The sequence below is a fragment of the Corvus cornix genome, chromosome 1A (assembly GCF_000738735.6).
Source record: "Corvus cornix cornix isolate S_Up_H32 chromosome 1A, ASM73873v5, whole genome shotgun sequence".
Classification (NCBI taxonomy): Eukaryota; Metazoa; Chordata; class Aves; order Passeriformes; family Corvidae; genus Corvus; species Corvus cornix.
In genome coordinates, this window is record NC_047057.1 from 38,524,061 (window position 1) to 38,543,840 (window position 19,780).

At 37.2% G+C, this 19,780-nt stretch overlaps 1 protein-coding gene across 6 annotated transcripts in view; it reads left to right on the forward strand.

Annotated features, from left to right (window-relative positions):
- The window catches only part of SYT1 (synaptotagmin 1), a 339,414-nt gene that overhangs the window by 255,744 nt on the left and 63,890 nt on the right, over nucleotides 1–19,780 (forward strand). For 5 of the 6 annotated variants that reach the window (XM_039570747.1, XM_039570745.1, XM_039570746.1 and 2 more), the window contains 3 exons: nucleotides 7,185–7,307; nucleotides 10,533–10,700; nucleotides 13,961–14,128. In XM_039570747.1, the coding sequence (XP_039426681.1) occupies nucleotides 7,185–7,307; nucleotides 10,533–10,700; nucleotides 13,961–14,128 (459 nt within the window). The remainder of the gene's footprint in view (nucleotides 1–7,184; nucleotides 7,308–10,532; nucleotides 10,701–13,960; nucleotides 14,129–19,780) is intronic. The other variant, XM_039570748.1, reaches the window with a different exon arrangement.

Genomic DNA, 19,780 nt, shown 5'->3' on the forward strand with positions numbered 1-19,780 from the left:
CAGGATAATCCATGCCGACATCTAGAGAGCCTGGATTTCATTTGAAGCAGCTCAAGCCTTTATTGCCAGAAAAAAATCCAAGAGAATTTTTCTGAGGGACAGGAGCTCTGTTGCTGGGAGTGGTCTTTTCTTCTGCAGTGTTTGGTCACGTGCTGGTTTGTTTTCCCAGTTGAATGCCTGGAGACCAGTGAGTGTATTTATTCCACAGTGCTTCCTATCTTGGTGTCAGCATGTCACTTCCCATTTGTTGTCATCTTCAGCCCATGGTGGCATTAGTGCTCACTGTGGCTTATCCACAATGCAGTGAGACATCCTCATTCACACTCAGAAAGATGAGGTGGAGGTTAGTCAGAAACAATGGGGACGAGTTTTCTTAGAAAACAAGCCCAGTAAGTTTACTGTGGCAGTCAAAATGGATTGGCTGAGTCCTGTTTGTACACTAATTCAATCTCAGCCTTGACCAACTGTCCTTTTTCACCTGCCTCAAAGACAACTGTGCAGTGTGCATAAAACTTCCTGAAAAATGTGAATAACATGTTTATGAAGATAAAATGTTATAGATGAGTGTTTGTGTTCTTCAAATAGGTTTTCTGTAAAACTCTTTTGAAATTTAGATTTATATTAGACTTCAGAAGCCTGAAAATATGGGAGCAATAGCTGTGAGACACAAGAGTGGGCTTATTTGCATTCCTGTCTCTTCCTTTCCATCACTCCCAAGAAAACATAGGAGCTTGCTTTGCATGCTTCCTGAGTTTGTTTTCTTCCTTTGTTAAACTATTTTTTTTTCTGTAAAGTAATTAATTTGTTACTTCTGTTGTAACCTTCTGTACAGTTAGAATGATATGAAGATGCAGATCCTACTCATTTTTTTACTTATCTTGTTTTCTATATTGAAGGTCTTACCACTGGAAGCTTCCGTTTTCAAAGATGATTTTGCATTTTTTTGGTTAAAAGACCAAATTTTGAGTTCTTTATTCAAGATCAGAGTCTTCAAGTTCCGGACGAGTGGCATATAGGAATTGTGCAGTTAGTCCCTAAATTAAGTGACTTGAATCAGACTCTCAAGACATCTACCTATATCCACAGACTGTATGGAGAGCTAAACTCCTACACTATGTCTGAAGTTAGTGGGTATGCATAACCAAAACAGGAACAGCACTTCATATTAATGAGGTATACATTTCAAATGTATATGTATACATTTTAATTAGGTATACATTTTTTTAAAAATTAAAATAAAAACTAATTATTTGGGAATATTTCATTGTTTACCTTTTAAGCAAGGGTATTTACTCTTTACAAATTGATAAATAATAAATATGAATGGCTAACAGCCTTCAAACATGAGAATATCAGGTACTTCATAAAGTCCTATTTAGAGGATGGTCAGAGGATTATCTTATCTCTTTTTAAGGAACTAAGCCAGTAGAACCGGTCTGTGCCTATTTTTTCTCCACAGATCAAAGCGGCACTCAGTAAATCATGTCTGGCTATATTTAGGTTAATTTTCACTATCAAATACATGTAGTACTAATTATATAGTATGACAGATTTTTCAAACAGAAATAAATGTAGTACTCTGAGTGGTCCTCCCAGGTCAAGGAGCCAGCTCTGTCCCAAAGCATGCTTCCATGCCCACTGCCATTAATTTGGGGACAATGAAGAACAGTTGATGGAGCAGCATGCACTGGCCAAGCAGCCTAAAGCTGCCTCCTACTCACAGCCTGCTGCTCAGTGCAAGCGAGCGCTGCCTGCCATATGGCAGGTGGGGGCAGAGCACGGCAGCGCACTTGCAGGAGTGCCTGCTACTTTTAGTTCACACACATGGGCCCTGCATTCAATGCAGAGCCCTGACCCACAGGGTGAGCTTCCAAAATAGGCTCCCAGGTTGAGATCAGCTTCATCTTTTTTCAGCCTATAAACACTGGCTACAGGTGTTTATAAAACATCGAAAACAGGTTGATTTGTGAGCTTAATAACTCCAACTTAAATTAATGTGTTCATATTTTACTCTGAACACCTGCAGCATTTTCTGTATTCTTCTATGGCACCAGATTAAGTTGGTATTTTAGTACCCAAACAATTCAGCAAGCTCTTAAGCTGAACACGATGACCTCATGTCATAGAGCTCCTAAGGAAAGAAAACCTTTTGAATAACCCAACCAAGACCATTTAAAAGCTGGATAACAAGCAAGGAAGTAATGTCAAGGCATCACATGCTGAACCCAGCAGGTTTTTTCTTATTGTGTGCATCACGGTGGCCCACTGCTGGTGTGTGAGGCCAGCATTCTTACAGTAGTAATGGCAAAGTAGATTTCACAATGACCAAAGCCTGGCGCAGCCACTGGAAACCCAGGCACAACATGCTCCTTAAATTAACTCATGGAGAGAAAGCAGATGCTGAATGAATGAAATGTTGCCTTTCCTTCTGTGGGACTCTGATAGAGAACATGTAACAATTGTAGGCTTGTCTGCTTTGTGATAGAGAACCAGACAGGAATTTTTAAAGGCTTTTGTTTTCCCTTGGGATAAAAATTGGCCAGATCAGAATTATGGTGTTCTCGAATGTGAAAGAAATTGGTAAGAGGTACACAACCATTAGTGGAAAAGCAGTCATTTCTAGTTGTGGAGGAAAAATTGCCTTTCCAATAAATTCATTGTTGGACATGGCACAGAACATTCTTGCTACAAAATCTTGTTGTTTTCTTCTTTCAGCTCACCAGGCATTGCACAAGCCTGAGGACTGGGCATCATTCAAACATTAAAATAATATTTCTTCACAATTCCAAAAGGAATGATGGAGAGGCAGGTGGAGATGGAAATCAGGACAGCAGCATGCACCATGCAGCAAACAAACTTACAGGCTGCAGTCAGTGTTTTGTTTTGCTTCCCAATATCTCGCCTTCTTGCTTACTGGTAGCTTGTTTCCTTAAAAATGAGGCTGTAGGCCACCCCATGAACAGAAGGAACCCTAAAAACTCTGTTAATGAAAGCATTTCTTTGCATACAACAGTGAAAGACACTTTGCATTTTAAATGTTTTGTGACATAAACTAGTCATTCACAAGACGTGACTCAGACATGATTGTGGCCTCTGCCTCCCTGTAAAGGAGGCAAGCAAGTACACTTGTTCCCCCAGCAGCTTTGTTGTATGAGTCTCCTGCCACTTTTCTTTCCTGAAGCTTCTGCACATGTGGAATCTGGAGGCAACTGCCCTTGCAGACCCTCTCATTTTCTACACACAGTTTGGGGAGGGATTTCAGTAAAGTTGTTTTAAGCCCCAGAATCTCTTTTGTGGTTTGTGGTTATAGTAGTGGGGTAAACCTGGTGACAAGGTGCAAGGGTTTTGGTGGAACTGAGCTGAAAGCAAGGGATGTTTGCAGTGTCAGGACTCAGTGTCACCAGAGAGAGGCTTTTGTCAGCTAGGGGAATGAGAGGGAGGAAAAAACCCAGGAAGTGTAAAAACCCACTCCAAGGTGTGGAGTTTCAAAAGAATTGAAAATTAAGCATTTTCTTTAACAACTAAAAAGAAAAGAGGAGGCTGCAAAACAGCTTGTGATAATGTTATAGAAGTGAAGATGCAACCAGCAGATTGAACAGTGGATCCCAGATTGCTGTAATTTAGCCCTTTTTGTTGTAAGAAGCACTGCAGAGTACTGGTTCTAATTTCAGTAGACACAGATTCATCACCTTGTAATGTTTGTACAGGATTAACACTTTCTTGGTACATTCCTACACCTCCTTACATATAAGTCTACATATTTCACATACTTAAACACATTTGAGAGGACATGGATGTTTCACTGTTGTGTGTTTCTGCATATGTTATGCAGAAATGAGGAAACTGCTTGAGTAAAATTCACGGTCATCTCAAATTAGAAGAGAGAAATCCAGTCTCCAGCACAATCATCATTTCTGTGTTGCTTGTTTCACAGAAAAAACATTTGAAATGTCATGGAGTTAAAGAAAATGTTAGAGAAGGCAAGGCTTACATTCCTCTGTATCTAAATCCAGTCTTTTTTGTTATGGTTTATCAGTTATGAGGCTTGAGGAAAAAGCTCTCTTATGATTAAAAATATTTTATTGTTTCTAAAACAAATAAAATATAGCTGCTTTTTTGAATTGATTGTAGCAATGCAACAGTAAGATTCAATACAGTGTGATACAGTATGCTATAAATTGAAGGTTGTAGTAGTATTCCATTACATATTGATCTTTCAGAGAATCTCAATGCAAAATTAAAATCCCTGTGGGGTATTTCAAGTACTTTGAAGCAATCCAATTCCTCTTCCTCTTTGGAACTCAGCAGCTAAATCAAACATGAGAAACTTGGGTGCTTCTTTTGACTCAGCTTCTTCCTGAAGCATTAGCCTCTAGTTTGAAAGCAAATTCCTCTCTTAACAGTAAAAACTATTATTTACAGACTGCTGTAGAGATAATAATTTGTCATTTTTTTCCCTCTCCCCAATGCCACAAACTTGTCCATATCCAAACACTATTTCTTTTTTAGTGTTTTTTCTTAGTGATTCAATGTTTCTGAGGCAAGGTCAAGAAGAATCATGTAGCTCCTTAGTTGATGTCAGTAATGTACAATGTTTTCCATCCCTCATGGAAATAGCTTTCACCTTCCAGAAGATGTCTCATGACCTGTGGAAACAAGTTTCTTAACCACACAGTGTTTTCTGCCTGCACTTCAAAAATCCCTTGCAAGAGGGATGTTAGCTTTCCGTTATATTTTCTGTAGTCACAGTAAGAACTTTTTTCACATTGAGTTACCCACAGTTCTGTCATCTGGACTGATCAGCTTTGCAGGAGAGTATGTAGTTTTCCCAGAGAAAGTATGGATATATAACTATTGCCTTGGTGGACTGTTTACAAATTCTTCTTACTTGGAAATTAGCATATAATTGCATTCTCTCTCTTGCATTTTATCCCTGGGGAGTGGCCATAGGATATTTCCTCTCAAGGAAAATCCAGGTCAAAAGTAGATGGAAAAGCAGCAAGTCCAGTACTTGTCCCACAAACAATAATATACTGAAGCTGTACATTATTCTTTTATTATGGAGTCCTCTTTTAGGACCATACTGGGATGATTCAGAGCAGTGGATCTTGGAGTTAACATCCCACTTTGACTTACTGTTTCCTGTTGTCTCCAGGCTTCGATAAACCTTCAGATGCTTCAGATGGATTGAAACATATCTTCTTTTTTTATGATCACAAAACCTTAAGCTTATTTTTATTACTAAAAACAAGAGTGTTTGGCATAATCACATCACTCCGTATCCTTAAAATCCCATGTATTTTCTGCCAGAGAGCCTATCAGTTTTAAAGCATCACACACTTCTCGTTGTACTAACAAAAATGTTGTGCTACAGTCAGGGAACTTACTAAGAGCTCAGTGATAAAATGTCTCAAATCAAGTTTCATTTCAAGCAGTTCAGCCCTTCTGAATAGAAATGATTTAGTTCAAAAAGTACTACTCTTCCAGTCTCATGGGTCCAGTACCGACCTTTCCTACCAGTCTCATCCAGGTACACTGTAATTTATGTTTCTAGTAGAGAGTCCATCATTCAATAACATTCAGATATTTACATGAGACCCAGCTCCTCAGCTCGCATAAATCAAAGTTGTTGGATTGGTTTTAGGTGAGCTATGTCAGCAGAATTTCTAGCTTATTTCAAAAAGTAGAGAAATAATTGCTTAATATCATACAGTTTGGAGTATGACCTTTCGAGTTTAGATCTGGCTTCTGGAGAAGAACATTTTCTACTTCAGAGATGAAGCTTCCTTCTTTCCAAACCCACACAACTGTTGTGTGGCCCTCACTGTGTTCAAGGCTGAGTGAGAATGTTAATGCTTTCATGTTTCTTCTTTCCCCAGCCACTACCAGCTGTGTATATAGCTACTTTCCAGCCTTGCTACTTCTTCAGAAAGAAAGCTCCAGCCACAACCGATTGTTAAGAAATGCTGTAGGTTTCCTACAGCCCAAAAAATCACAATTGAAAAAAATTCACATTGCAAAAAAGAATAAATCTTATTCTGGCACTTTGTCTTTGCAAGCAGAAGCTCCATATAGAAAGAACCTTCATCCGGATGGGGCTCTTGCAGACAAGTGTGCTGTTTACTGTATGATGCAAATAACAAATCTGGATGAATGCTCAGTATTGATTCTTTGTTTTCACACTCTCCACTTTACTTTCACATTTTCCACAATTTTTCACTGTTTTTCTCATAACTTTTGTCTATTTTTCACTTCTTACCCAGGTAAGAATCTGCTGGAATAAGATCTACATAGTCATAGTTAATTATGGTTCATATGGTTTAATAATTTTATGAATTACCTTTCCCACAGTGAAAATACTTCTGCTTTCTGGTACAGCAAAAAAAAAAAAAAATCATTTAGTATTTTAATTATGTATAAAATCTAAGATAACTGCTGTGTCCTTTAAAAAACAGGTTTTATGCAATAGACAAAGCTGCAAGCAGTTCTGTATTTCTTTGTGTTTCTTTCTAAGCAAACTAAAATCAACTTGCAATCAATTTGGTTCAGCCAAGCTTTGTTGCGAGAATGAATAAAAAGGAAATTGGTCTCGGGAGGGAGGGAAAAGGAGGAACATGCATTTGCTAATGGCATGGTGGAAACTTTGCTTCCATATTCATTCTAAAAAACATGAAAAATGTTTGGCATATGATTGTAGAAAGAGCTCATCCACAGCACATGCTCTTTATCACGGTAGTCCTACAGAAACGTGTTGCCAAATGCAGACAATGCACAGCATGTACAACCAGGTTTGACATTGCCAAGATTCTTAAGTTGAATGAATGCGTGACTTTGCTTATTTAATAGCATGTTTGCCTCCTTGTGCCTCTTTGAGAGCCAGTCTGAGTCCAGAAGAACTATATTTTACATCAAGATGATACTCTGTTTCTACTTTCAGGTTTTATAACAATCCTTGCTTGTTATAGTCCAAGGAGCTTTCTTCCCACTTCCATTGCTTGCTTGCTGATTTATGACATCTTACTGAGTAACTCAGAAAGTAGAGATATATATGAAAACTGCATATTTGAATTTCTGCTGTTACGCTTGCTTTTAATGGCTCTAAAATAGATTTGAGGATCATGTCTGTTTTAAACTGCTACTTAACGGTTTGCCTCATTTATGAATATTACATTCCTTCTTTCTAGGCTCTTAAGGATGATGATGCTGAGACTGGGCTGACTGATGGGGAAGAGAAAGAAGAAGCCAAAGAAGTTGAGAAGCTAGGGAAAATCCAGTATTCTTTGGATTATGACTTCCAGAACAATCAGGTTTGAAACAATCAACCTGTAACATTTCGTTTCTGTGTGTGCATGTGGAGAATGAAGTAATACATTTAGTTAAAGTAGATATTTCTTAAATCCTAACTACTTGCATGGAGTAAAGGGAGAAAACGAGACAGAAAATTCATTACAGAGGTACTACTAAATTGGTATTGAATGCACTTGGACTTTATATTACACCTTTAATCAAAAACTGAAGATGCAGTTTTATCTAATGGTTATTAATAACTTAAACTGTCACCAACCAATGTCAACCCACCTAATATTATGGAGTTTGCATGCAGATACTAAAATGTAGCTTCAGCCTTCAAGTATTTAAAATGTAAGCAAACACAAATGGGAGGAAAAACAGAGGGACATAAAGGTAAGTGGATTCACTAGGTCTTTTAGAAGGTTGGTAAGATTGCCAGGAGTGACTTTTCCTCACTTCATCAAGTGGGTGCACTTCGCTGTAATAACTAGCTGCAACGGGTTCTGTTGCTCTCCGTGAAAGTACACTTCATAAAATTCTAGTCTGGAATAATAGTTCAGATAAAAAGGTCTGTACTCCAAAAAACCAGGAAAGTTGGACAAGAATTTAAGGACTGGTACTCCTTCAGTACTCTACTCTGAAGCTGGTAAGACTAAACTTTGCCATACTTACCAACTTTTCAGAATTAATAGACACTATAATGTGGTGTAGACCTAGAATTGACCAACTTAACAGGTCTTATGCTTAACAGGTCACATGCTGAACTAGCTCATATTTAATTCCCCTCCCTGGCCTCTTTGCCAGGAATCAGTTTTGTCTATAAAACCAATTCACAGCCTCGCATTAAAATTCACTGCGCTAGTTTTGGCCCGAAGTATACCAACACATCGGATTTCTTTACTTCTACGTGTATCTTTCAGTAAACTTGAGAACACGTATCCTGCATTTAATTTTTTGACAATTTCAGGCAAAATCACATCATTCTTTCCTGTTTAGGGAAAGAAATTACTACTGAAGGTAAATCCCAGTTAATTCCTATTCATCACCTGAACTGCCTTCCACATGAACTTGTGATTAATTCCACATTCCTATTCTTTATTTGATGCTGTTCATGGAATGTGGTACTCTTGTTGCAAGACAAAGAAAATAAGAGAAATTAGGAAAAATTTCTCTGTTAGCAGGAAGGTATTTATACACAGCTATGACCTGGCATAATAAATACTATTTGCCTGTATTTTCAACAGTCTTCTGTATACCAGTGCTTGTTCTACAATGCGAGAGCTAAAATGAGTTCTGAAGCCTTTCAAGAAACTGTGGTTAAAGGAGCTTTTCCTCAACTCCCAGAGCAAATTTCCTGGCCTTGTGATGAGTCACACTGATCCCCCTTGAAATCAGTATGAAATCACTATGAAGTGTAGACCCTTCAGAAGCAGAAGATTTAAAGAGGGAGAAAGGAAAAGCTGCAAATGTGTTCTGACAAATGGATTTCAGTTTTCTTAGACTATGAAAACAAATTTTCTGTGTGAATTTTATTAAAGGGAATGTTGATTTTATGACACATATTTTACAAAGGAAAATTGGATGGAAGAGCCACAAATCTGTAAGTTTGTGTTGTATTTAATTAAGATAATAAATTATTTGAGTTGTGGATTTCTATTTTATTTTGCTGCTCTAGACTGTGTTTTCGTGCTTAAAATTTGTCAGAGGATAGATGATCTAAAAGAGTAGGAGAGGGGATTCAGTTAGGTTAGTATAGTGCAGTGGCATGAAACTACAGTGCCAAAATTTGGCTAATATACTGCATAAGGTTAAGATTACAAGATGGCCAATGAACTCTCCAGAGCACTGTGCCTCAGTTTTAGAGAGAAATTGTAAAGGGAAATTGAATTGCTTTTCCACACTGTTAACTAAAAATCACAGACTTCACTCTTTGATGTGAAAAACTTGATGCACATCCTGAGCCTATTCATGTGTTTATTAGCTGTTATGTATCTAGAATAAAAATGAGACACAAAAGGAGAAGTGCTTCATACAGAAAAAGGAAAATGTTTCACAGAACTTGAGAGTCCTATCAGTGGGAAAGCATGCAGGCCATACTGTGAATTTAAAACTGGTAAAAGTAAGTCCAACTTAGAGGAATCTCTCAGAAGCCAGAAGTTTCTTTTACAGATTGACTGTATTGTTCTATATTCCAATTATTAGAGTTTCTGTTTCCAATTTTAAACAATTCATCCATAAGAGAAACAAATATTTTGTGATTGAAGGACTGATTTAGAAGAAAATATTCTCAGATTTCATTCTCAGTTCTTACTATCTTCAGAATGACCTTGAAGAATCACTTCAATGTTTACTTTAGTTTTGTATCTAGGAAACAAGATGAAAAGTATTTCCTTTTTGTCGGCTTCATTATGCTGATGAGGCCTAATAAGTCTGGGGTGTCTAGATTACATGACATTACATGACGTAACATGACATAACACATCATAAGCCTTCATTTATAACACATAAAAAACAGCCAAGACATTTACAAGTTTCATCTGTTCTTCAGTCTTATTTTTAAAGTGCGTAAGAGATTTAAAAATCTAATTTTTCTGTTTTTCAATGAGATTACAAATTGTTACTAGGATTTAGTTACCAAAGGTTCATTTTCATGGGGTATTTTTTTTAAAATGCTGTCCTTAGTTTACTGCCTGGGCCCATTCATATACATAGCAAGAGAACATGAATATAAGGAAGACTGCAAGATTCATTTGTTTTCAATAAAGCTCTGCCTGATTATTTGCATTTGATTTTATCACCTTTTGTGTTTGGTTGGGGGAAGGTTATGTGTTGGGGGTTTAGAATACAAATTTTGTAGTCAAAATTAGACATTCTTGATTGTTTAATAATGTGATTTCTATTCATGATGCTCAGCATAGAAAAATAATGCACAAGAAGAGAGAGCAATTGAAAGTTATTTGATTGCAGTCTTTAAAAGGATGAAGTCTGGATTTAGCTGTAATCAGCTGCCCTTTGAAAACCTCTTTTCTGCTTTAAAACAGCCTTTGTACAGTCTGCATCTGCCATAATTGGTTTTCTAAAGTCAGTAGTGTTGCTTCATTTGCCTTCCTTAAGGCGGGGGAAGTGGGGGAGGTATAGTTTCTCCTAGACCAGAAATAGAGTCTGCATATTCATTCCTCTGTTACAGTATTTTTATAAATATCTATTTGAAATTTCATTCTGCTGTTTTTCTCTCCTTTCAGCTTCTGGTTGGGATTATTCAAGCAGCTGAGCTGCCTGCATTAGATATGGGTGGTACATCTGATCCCTATGTGAAAGTCTTCCTGCTGCCTGATAAGAAGAAGAAATATGAGACGAAAGTCCACAGAAAGACCCTTAACCCTGTTTTCAATGAGCAATTTACATTCAAGGTAGTTTTTTGATCAATATTGATACTTTTTAATTTAACCACTACGTATCTCATCCTTGGCTATGAACTCAGATGTCTTAGTTAATTGATACCTACAGCAAAATGATTTCTCGTGTTGTAGAAAGCCGTGATACTCAATCGTGCTGTAATATAGGGTTAGATAGTTTTAAAAGGCACAGTTTGATTTTAGGCACTTTGGTTATCCTGACAGATGACAATCTGATCCATATCTTAATGGCTGGATAAAACATACAAGAAATTCAGAAAACAGTGACACTTTGACAAATGTCATGTAAATTTCATTAGACCAGCGTTTTCTTTAAATACCTTTGTAGTCTGATTTACAAAATTCAGGATAACATTTCCTCAAATATAAATTAAAACTCAAGGGAAGTAAATGGGTGAAGGACAATATGGCAGATTAATCTTGCTAGACTTTGTCATAGCGGTTCTTTGCCATGCTGCTTTATGTATGAAAAGAAATCCTGTCTTGGGTTTAATAAAATATGAATTAAATAAATGTAGGTAAGCCTTACATTGCAGTATTTACATCGTTCCAATAGTATCCATTAACAGTGTTTTTCTAAAACTGTGGCTGTATTCAAACCCCAGTTAAATAAAGGAACACTGTACAGCATGTTTCACAGGGCTTCTTCTAATATACATTCCTCTGCTGTTACTTTAGGCCTTTCTCTTCTGTGCCCAATCTTATAATGACAGCTACAGACTGGAAACAGGAACACTGAAAGATTCAGGCTATGAAATCATTCAATGAGAAAGATATCCCTGTAGGCCAGAACTACTACTGCATATATAAGCTTATTTTTTCCTTGAAGATGTTCATAAAAGTAATCTTTTGTGGGGAGTTATTTCTTTCTGGAGCTTTCCTAAGAGAGTATTTAAAAGAAAACAGGGTTCTAAATTACATATTCCTGTGCAGCTCACAAAAACAAAGAAAGAACCAATAATGCTGTCATCTAAGATGAAGACACAAGTTATAAATCAGATCAGCCACTTCTGGACTATAATGTCCACTTTTAAGTCGCATCTTTAATATTTAAATTTTATGCTTCAGGAAATAGTTTGTTTTCCATGCCAGACCTGACAGAGTGTTTAGGTGCATCTCAATATGGTAGTGATCATCCCCCGTGGCCTGTGGTCTGTACTTGAGAGAAAACCAGCAGAGCATGCCTAGTACTGTCATTGTTCTGAGGACTACGGTGACCATTTAACTGGAACTGCAACTGTAATAACAACTTTGTGGGATCTATTGACATAGATAGTATCTCATTTACTTGTGCAGAGCTTTACTCCTGTGACCCACTTCAGGTGGTGCACAGCTTCTGTTGGCATACTTCCCATCTCTCTGGCAGTGCTGCCCACCAGGCAGTCCAGGCCTGTGCTGTTGCCTTCTCAAAGGGCACAGCTGTGAGCTGTCTGCCTTCCTCCCCAAGTACAGCTAATGGGAATGAGTTGACTTGTGTTTCTGCTGTATTGCGTCTTGAGCCCTGAACCTTATTCTTTCCCTTTTTTATTTCTTTTTCCCAGACATCCCTGGTGTTGTCCCAGGGTGCAAGTATTAGTCAGACTGCAGCTGTCTGAGTTATATACCCACACTGCACTGCCAAAAGGAAACCAAGAAATCCTAGCTGGACTACACCAGCCTGGCAGAGGGAACAGGGTTCCTGTCTAGAGGAATGACATCTCTGTGCCAGAAAAACACTCTTTTATACGTGTCCTTCTACCAAGGTCTCACTTGCGTTAGGTCAAGAGACTGATTATGTCTGAGCAGAAAGCAGGAAGAGGGAGCAGCCCTTCACAAGAGCTGAGGCCATCCTGGATAGTCCAGAACAAAGCTGGAGACTGAGCATACTTTAGAAGTAATAAATGAAGGAAACATTTAGAAAGGAAGGTAGCTAAAATAAGCTTTACTGAGGTCAAGTACAAAAAAGTAAATAATGATGAATGTAGTCTTTGTATGCATTCCAAATGACCAGTATCCATTAAGTGGTATTGTAAACTCACAGAGAAATAAATTTTAGAAAATTTCTCTGCTTCTGTTTTTGAGGCTGTGTAAAAATAAAACTAACATTATTTAGAGTTTTTCCTTTCACGTACATTTGCCCTTTCTAGCTTTTTAGAAATTTTATTTTAGATAATGTACAGAATGAAAATAGATTTTTCTGTAGTATTCACTAAAATACACAACCATGTACCGCTGACACTATTCTTCTCAATAATGGAAGCTAGATCTGGCTCTCAACTTGATAAGCCTATTTTAAGTGTTATATAAGACGTTCTGTAAAGGGAAAATTACTACTTATTAGTAAGTATTTTAATAAGAAAGTGGAAGCGAAACAGTAACAAGAGTCGTAGGGTTTACACAGACCAGAACATAGAGGTTAACAAGGCCAATGGTAATGCTTTCACTTCTCTTTTTATATAGATAGTTAATAAAGAAATATTTACTAAATTCCATGGAAACCATTTCTACTTGCAGAATATATTCAGATTGACCAAGTTTTCACATGAATCCAAACAATTCCTATATCAGACCATTTCAGACAGCCACTCAGGTGTAGCTTACCTGAGCTGCATGTCTCCATCTGAATATTAAAAACGTGACTCATAAACATCCTAACCCACAGCATCTGTCTGAACCACATGAGAACAGCTGGAGAATTAGTCAGAACTTGGCCTTCTGCCACTACAGTTTCTAGTTATGCACTGTGACTTAGAAAGCACCTTAGTGTCCAACATGTGAAAGGTGTAGTACTGAAAAATATGCCTTGGTAAGTAATAGGTATTGGTACTGTAAGAGAACTATCCAGTGTCTAATTACTTTGTGTCATATATAGTAAGCCAGTTCTGGTTTTTCATCAATCTGGGAGCTAGCCATCTCTGAGTGATGACAGGTGATTTATTGAGGAAAAGACACCATTGTGTGTGAAAAGTTCATGTGTCTTCAGTGCAAGTAATTAGGCTTCTTGTTTCAGTTTCATCGCCCACAAAATGATTTGAAATAGAATGAGAAAAACCCAGGAGTGATGAGTGAGCTGCCACATTGTTCAATCGAGTGCCAGAGCCGTGTCTCAAGAAATACTGCATCTGGTGACTCTGAAACAAATACACCTCATAATTTTCTCTGCAGTTCAATTTACCTGAGATGACAGCTGATAACCCAAAGAAATAGATTTGCATTGTAGTGGGCCAATCTTTATTGTCTCAGATGCGGAGTTTATAATTTTCTTGTCATTGCAGGTGCCGTACTCTGAGCTGGGTGGAAAAACTTTAGTGATGGCAGTTTATGACTTTGATCGTTTCTCCAAACATGATATCATTGGGGAATATAAAGTTGCAATGAACACAGTGGACTTCGGTCATGTCACTGAGGAGTGGAGGGACTTGCAAAGTGCGGAAAAAGAAGAGGTAAGAAAAATCAGACTTTTTTTCCTCCCAGAACGCTTTTATCCTCACCTAGAGAAACAGACAAACAAGCAACATTTTTTTTTGCCGAGACAGCTCTCGTCTGTTATCAGCATTTCTCAGACTTACTTTGCCTGATAAATTTTTGATAACCATCTTTTCCAATACTCATAGAATGTGACATTCTCCTCTGCTAATTCAATCAATCTTTTTGATACTTTATACAACATACTAAAAATGTTTTCATGAGTGTGACTTTTTCTTGAATTGGTGCATTTTGGGTACATAGAATTTTCATTTGCATTGTAAGTGGTGTGCATTTAGGTTTCTTGGTGATTCTCGGGGTTTGCATCTCAAGACATCTTACTGTGCATGATGATAATGGTTCTATTGAACTGCTATTCAATAATATTCTTTGATTAGAATTATGAATTTTACAAAAACCTTGGAATGGCATCTTACTCAAATATTTATCACTTTTTGTATTTTCCTCTCATTGTCAACATCCCTTGGATTCATTATTTATTAGGTATAGTGCTTACATGTACACAAGACACTTCTTGGAAATATTTCATCACCAGATTGTGCATCCTGTGAGATTGTTCATACTGATACATCCAACTTTTTGCTTATTATAAGACCATTTTGTACTCATTTTTACATTCTTTTTCCTTTTGATTGATACACAGTACTTGCCCACTCAGAGTGCATAACATGCTTTAATTCTCTGGTGGGAGGAGAAGGAATCATGAGTCTGAGTTTCTCTTTGTCTAATTCGACTAATAAACTGCTTTGGATTCAAACCTTAGTTTCTGTAATTAAAGGGACAATCGCTGCATGAAATCTTTCCTTCTCACAAGTGATGAAAACCTGAGTATTGATTTAGACTAAAAGTGGCGAAAACAGCAGCAGATGCAGACCCATGCAGCCTTCTCAGAATTTCAAAAATGATGGATTTCAGTCTTGCATTTTTGAGTGTTTGTTTTTAAAGACTGTATTTTCAGATGGCTTTTTTCAACTGCTTATTGATTATTGAGACTGTTCTGCATGGCATTGTTTCATAGTGGCAATATTTGCAGGGCTCTCTTTCTGCAGGTGACATCAGTACCCTTGCTATATGGGGCATTATTCTTCCACTCTTAGAGCTAAATATGAAAATGAAAAAAAGAGAAAAAGGAAGTTTGTAGTTCAAGGACCCTGTTCTTTTAAGTGCTCAGCATATCAGAAAGCTGGAAATGTGAAATTGGAGTGTATTAATCCTTACAAAATTTATTAATTAACAAATTGGTCTTTTATTACACTATTGTGTAAAAAAAGTACTGTGTGATTTCAAAGTGTTTCATGCTTTTCTGTTTCAAAATACATAAAATAAGACAAATACTATGCAAAAAGGAATTGACACTTTGCCTTTGTAGTATAACTTTAAGCTTTTAGAACATAAACAATGATACCCCTATATGCAGCTTACAGATAACACATTGTCTGTAAGTGTGGGGTTTCATCTGCCTCACTGCACAGAAAGTTGCTTCTTAAGTGTTCTAGGGAACATCCACAGTAAGACCTGACTCATTCGCTTGGTTGCTTTCATAAAGTTCATACCCTACTAATACAACATGATAAAAACATTGCTTGAGACAGATATTGAGCGTGTGAGCTACTTCCCGAAATGCATTCTGACTTGGAAAATACCATTTATTAAAACAGAGGGAGGTAATTTAAATAAATAATTCTGGAAGTATTTGGATATTAAAAGAGTATTGCAGGAGCTTTGAATAGTTTGCTGTAGAGACAAAATCTAGGTTGCTGTCACCTTTCTTCAAATTTCAGGTAGTGTATATGCAGGAAAACCAGTGTTATTTTTATACTTTTTTGATGGAACCTTTTTGAAGTTGCTACCAAAGTATGGCTATTTTATTTATAAGGAGCTAGGCAATATGATCCTATGAAAACATAGTGAAAAACTCTGATCACACCAACTTCTTAAATATTTTTTCATACTACAGGAGATCTCCTGTTTTATTTTTGCATTTTGATGCTCAAGTATGCAAGGTATCCAGTCAATATGGAGAAATAGAATAACTTGTGTTATATGGAGACTTTTTAATCTTAGTTTTCTATATACTATGTGTAGCTGGTCTATAACAGCTCATTAGCTCACTGTACAAATAAAAAGTGATCCTACAAAAGCCACTTACTCCCTAGCCAAGTGTATTTAATCCAAACAATCTTCACTTACTTCTGCTCCTTTATGGAATCTCTGCTTCTGTAATATATATGTTGAGGCAGATTCAAATAATTGCTTAGCCCAATTTGGAGGAGAAATCTCTACCAAGAAACAAGAGAGGTGCACCTGTCAGCAGTTTGGGAGTTATGTTTCACATGAAATGTCATTCATATTCCATATTTGATTCAAGTACCTTACTGTCTTTGATGTTCCAGTCCCTGCTCCACAGCAAATATTCCAAGCAAACTCTAGTATATTTTAAGTGATAATAAGTAGGGATGGGAGAGAGCCTATCTGCATTAAGGGATTATCATCTGACACAGCAGATGTTGCAGAATTCATGGCAGATATAGCTGCAATCAAGAAGTACCCTGGTTTCAGAATTAGCAAATACAGCATATGAAGGCTAACATGATTTACCTATACCAGATGTCTAGCAGCAGACGTATGTTTGTCTCTTGGTAGTGATCATGAACATGATATGGTGGTCTACCTTACTAAAATAACAAATTAAAATCTAAGTGACTGGATTTCATCCAGAAATTTATGACAGGTGTAATTCTATTGCTAACGAAAAATCTTTTGTAGACATTACACGTTGTAATTGTGTAATGAATTTGTCCTTAAAAAGCACATCTGCATGAGATTTGCAATATTTGAAGAATGACAGGCTTTATTTCCTTTCTTGTAATTGTGTAATGAATTTGTCCTTAAAAAGCACATCTGCATGAGATTTGCAATATTTGAAGAATGACAGGCTTTATTTCCTTTCTTGCCCTTACAACACTTAGGCGAGTTTGTCAGTTCTCAGCAACCTAGTGCTAATTATAATTCTAAATATGTTTGAAATTAATTGTAAGTTGCCAAAATATCCTTAATTTTTTAATTATGACCCCTAGACAAGATGTATACCAAAATGAATCAGTCGCAGTTGTTACCAGTCGCTTTAAGAGAACTATCTAGATGACATCCAAGTGAATATAAAAATCTCATTTTTAGTTTATGTCAAATTCAGTTGATGCATATCACAGAATTACAGTTTAATTAACACTTCAATCATAGGGGGCAAAATAATTTTACAAGCAGTTATTCTTCTTTTTTTCTCATAAAGCTCCACTGTACATTCTGTCCTTTTTTCTAAACGGGTTTGGAATTGAAGACAGACGATGAAGGTTTAATGAAATAATGTTAAGCTCTACCTCTCACAGCCTAGCCATTTGAATGGCATCTCTCTGACACTGCATTCTCTTCTGGGAAAGGTCTTATTAATATATTTATGTTGGAAGTACTTTGAAGGTATAAGCCTTTATGTGAGCATTTGTTAAGACTGTGAGAGGGCTTTGGGAATGTGCAATGACTGCTAAACTTTGAGGAGGCCACTACTAATGAGCTGCGTACCTTGAATCCTTTTTCCTTGGCTTCTTTTAGCTCTGCTGTCCTTGTGTCTAGTAGTCCTTCAGTCTCATTTGACTGAGAGTGTGGGAGGGAGGAGTGGTAGATATTGAAAGGTTATTCACTTTTACCAAGTCTGACATATAATGGTTTGGGCACAGAGTGTTAAAAAGCAGATCACAGGAGTTTGCTCCTCTCTGTCATCTACCAGATGTCATTGCCATTAGCTTTATCTGAGTACACACTGCATCCAGTATCTGTTATCACTCCAGTACAGAAGGCCAGACAGACCTCTTCTTTGCTCACAGCAGTGTGAATCATACTGAGAGTCATCTTCTGAATACTTCAGCTGATTTCCCTCCAGACATTTTGTTATATTGGCACTTAAATTGAAAACCTGTTGTAGCAAACATGCCAAGAAATTTTAGGGAATATAAGGAAGAGCAGAAACAATTCTTTCCCTTGAAAGCAGTGGAGAAGCAGAATGTTACATGATAAGGAGAAGGATCTTTGTTGACCTGATAGTATCTACCACCAAGAGTTCTGCAGATCTTTCACAACTGCCATCACATGAGACTCTGCGCATTATCTGATCAGGCATCCACCATGGTTAGGTTACGTGATGGATGCGTGCTCATACCACTGTGGGTGACGATGGGTATGTTTTATACAAGGCTTCTGAGTGGGAAGTTTGCTGGAAAACCCCAGTGTCACTCCTACATGATGCACAACCCCCAGTGGGAGAGATGCTTCAGTACTGCCTTGGAAACGGATGAGAGGCAAGCGTTCTGCAGCTGGAGAGTGAAAGAGCAGTTCTGTGAAGCTTGGCTGCTGTTCATGAGGATTGTTCTTTCCTTCCTTATCAAAAAATAAAAGGTGAAGGAAGGAAGTGGAAAAGTGGGCCTGAAATGGGTTTATTTAATACCTTGGTGTACTTCATAGAAGTTGGAGACTGACAAAGTTAGTGAGCCACCCAGCTTATTGACTCTTTAGAACTGAAACTTGCAGAGTTCTAAGAGGAAAGGACATTTTTACAAAAGTCACTGTCAAATTACAGCAGCAAATCACTGTTATTTTCTGTTGTAGTTATATGAGAGATGGACAGATGATCTAATAGGCCTTTCCCATCTCTGGTAATAACACTTAGTTCTTTTACAGCTTTGCAGATAGCACAGTGCTTTGCAAAAGAAAGTATCATTATCCCTATGGAGATGCTGTCAGAGTGTCAGACAAATTTTAAAATGTAAGGTCTCCTTTATTTAGCTGCATGTTATATTGGAACACTTTGTTTTCTTCATGGTGTTTACATTTTCTTAAGTTCACTTCTTCTTACACCCCATTAAAATTTTAAAATGTTGAATCTAAGGACATTTTAATTTTCAGGTTTTGTGAAGAGTTTATACAGTAAGCAGAGGATGATGAATGCCTGTTTAGCACCGTAAGTGCAGCATCTGTCCTGCCAAGGAACTGAATTTCTTACTGAGACAGGTAGCAAAACAGGCTCTCAAGTTGGAGAATAAGAAAGCTGCTTTAAAATTCTTCAGCAGTTAATTAGTTGTTTTCATCTTGAAATTGAAGATGCTAAAATAATTTTAAAGGTAAAACAATATGATTCAATTGGAGCTGTTAGGGTGCTGTTTCAATTCATTAGAATTATGCATTTCTTTTCTCTCCTTTCATACTCAAAGTGCTGACAATCCCACTATATACCTTTGCAAAGTATTCATTTCTTAGCTCCCTCTCTGGAAGAGACACCTGAGGAGGTGAGAGACATTCTTGTGTTATAATAAAAAGAATGTAATTGACTTACTTGAAATCAAAAGGGAACTTGTCTTGATTCATCTCAGACTGTCTGTCTTTACAGATATTAAATTCAAATACAGAGGACAGTATAAAAGAAGGAGAAGCTCAGTGATAAATTCAGGCTCTTCTGGGCCTTTCTGTTCCTGGACAGTATTCATTCTGAGATCAGAAAAACATATATTGCTTATTTGTCAAAAACGTTCTTATTACCATTTTCCTTCCAAGTGCAGAAGGGC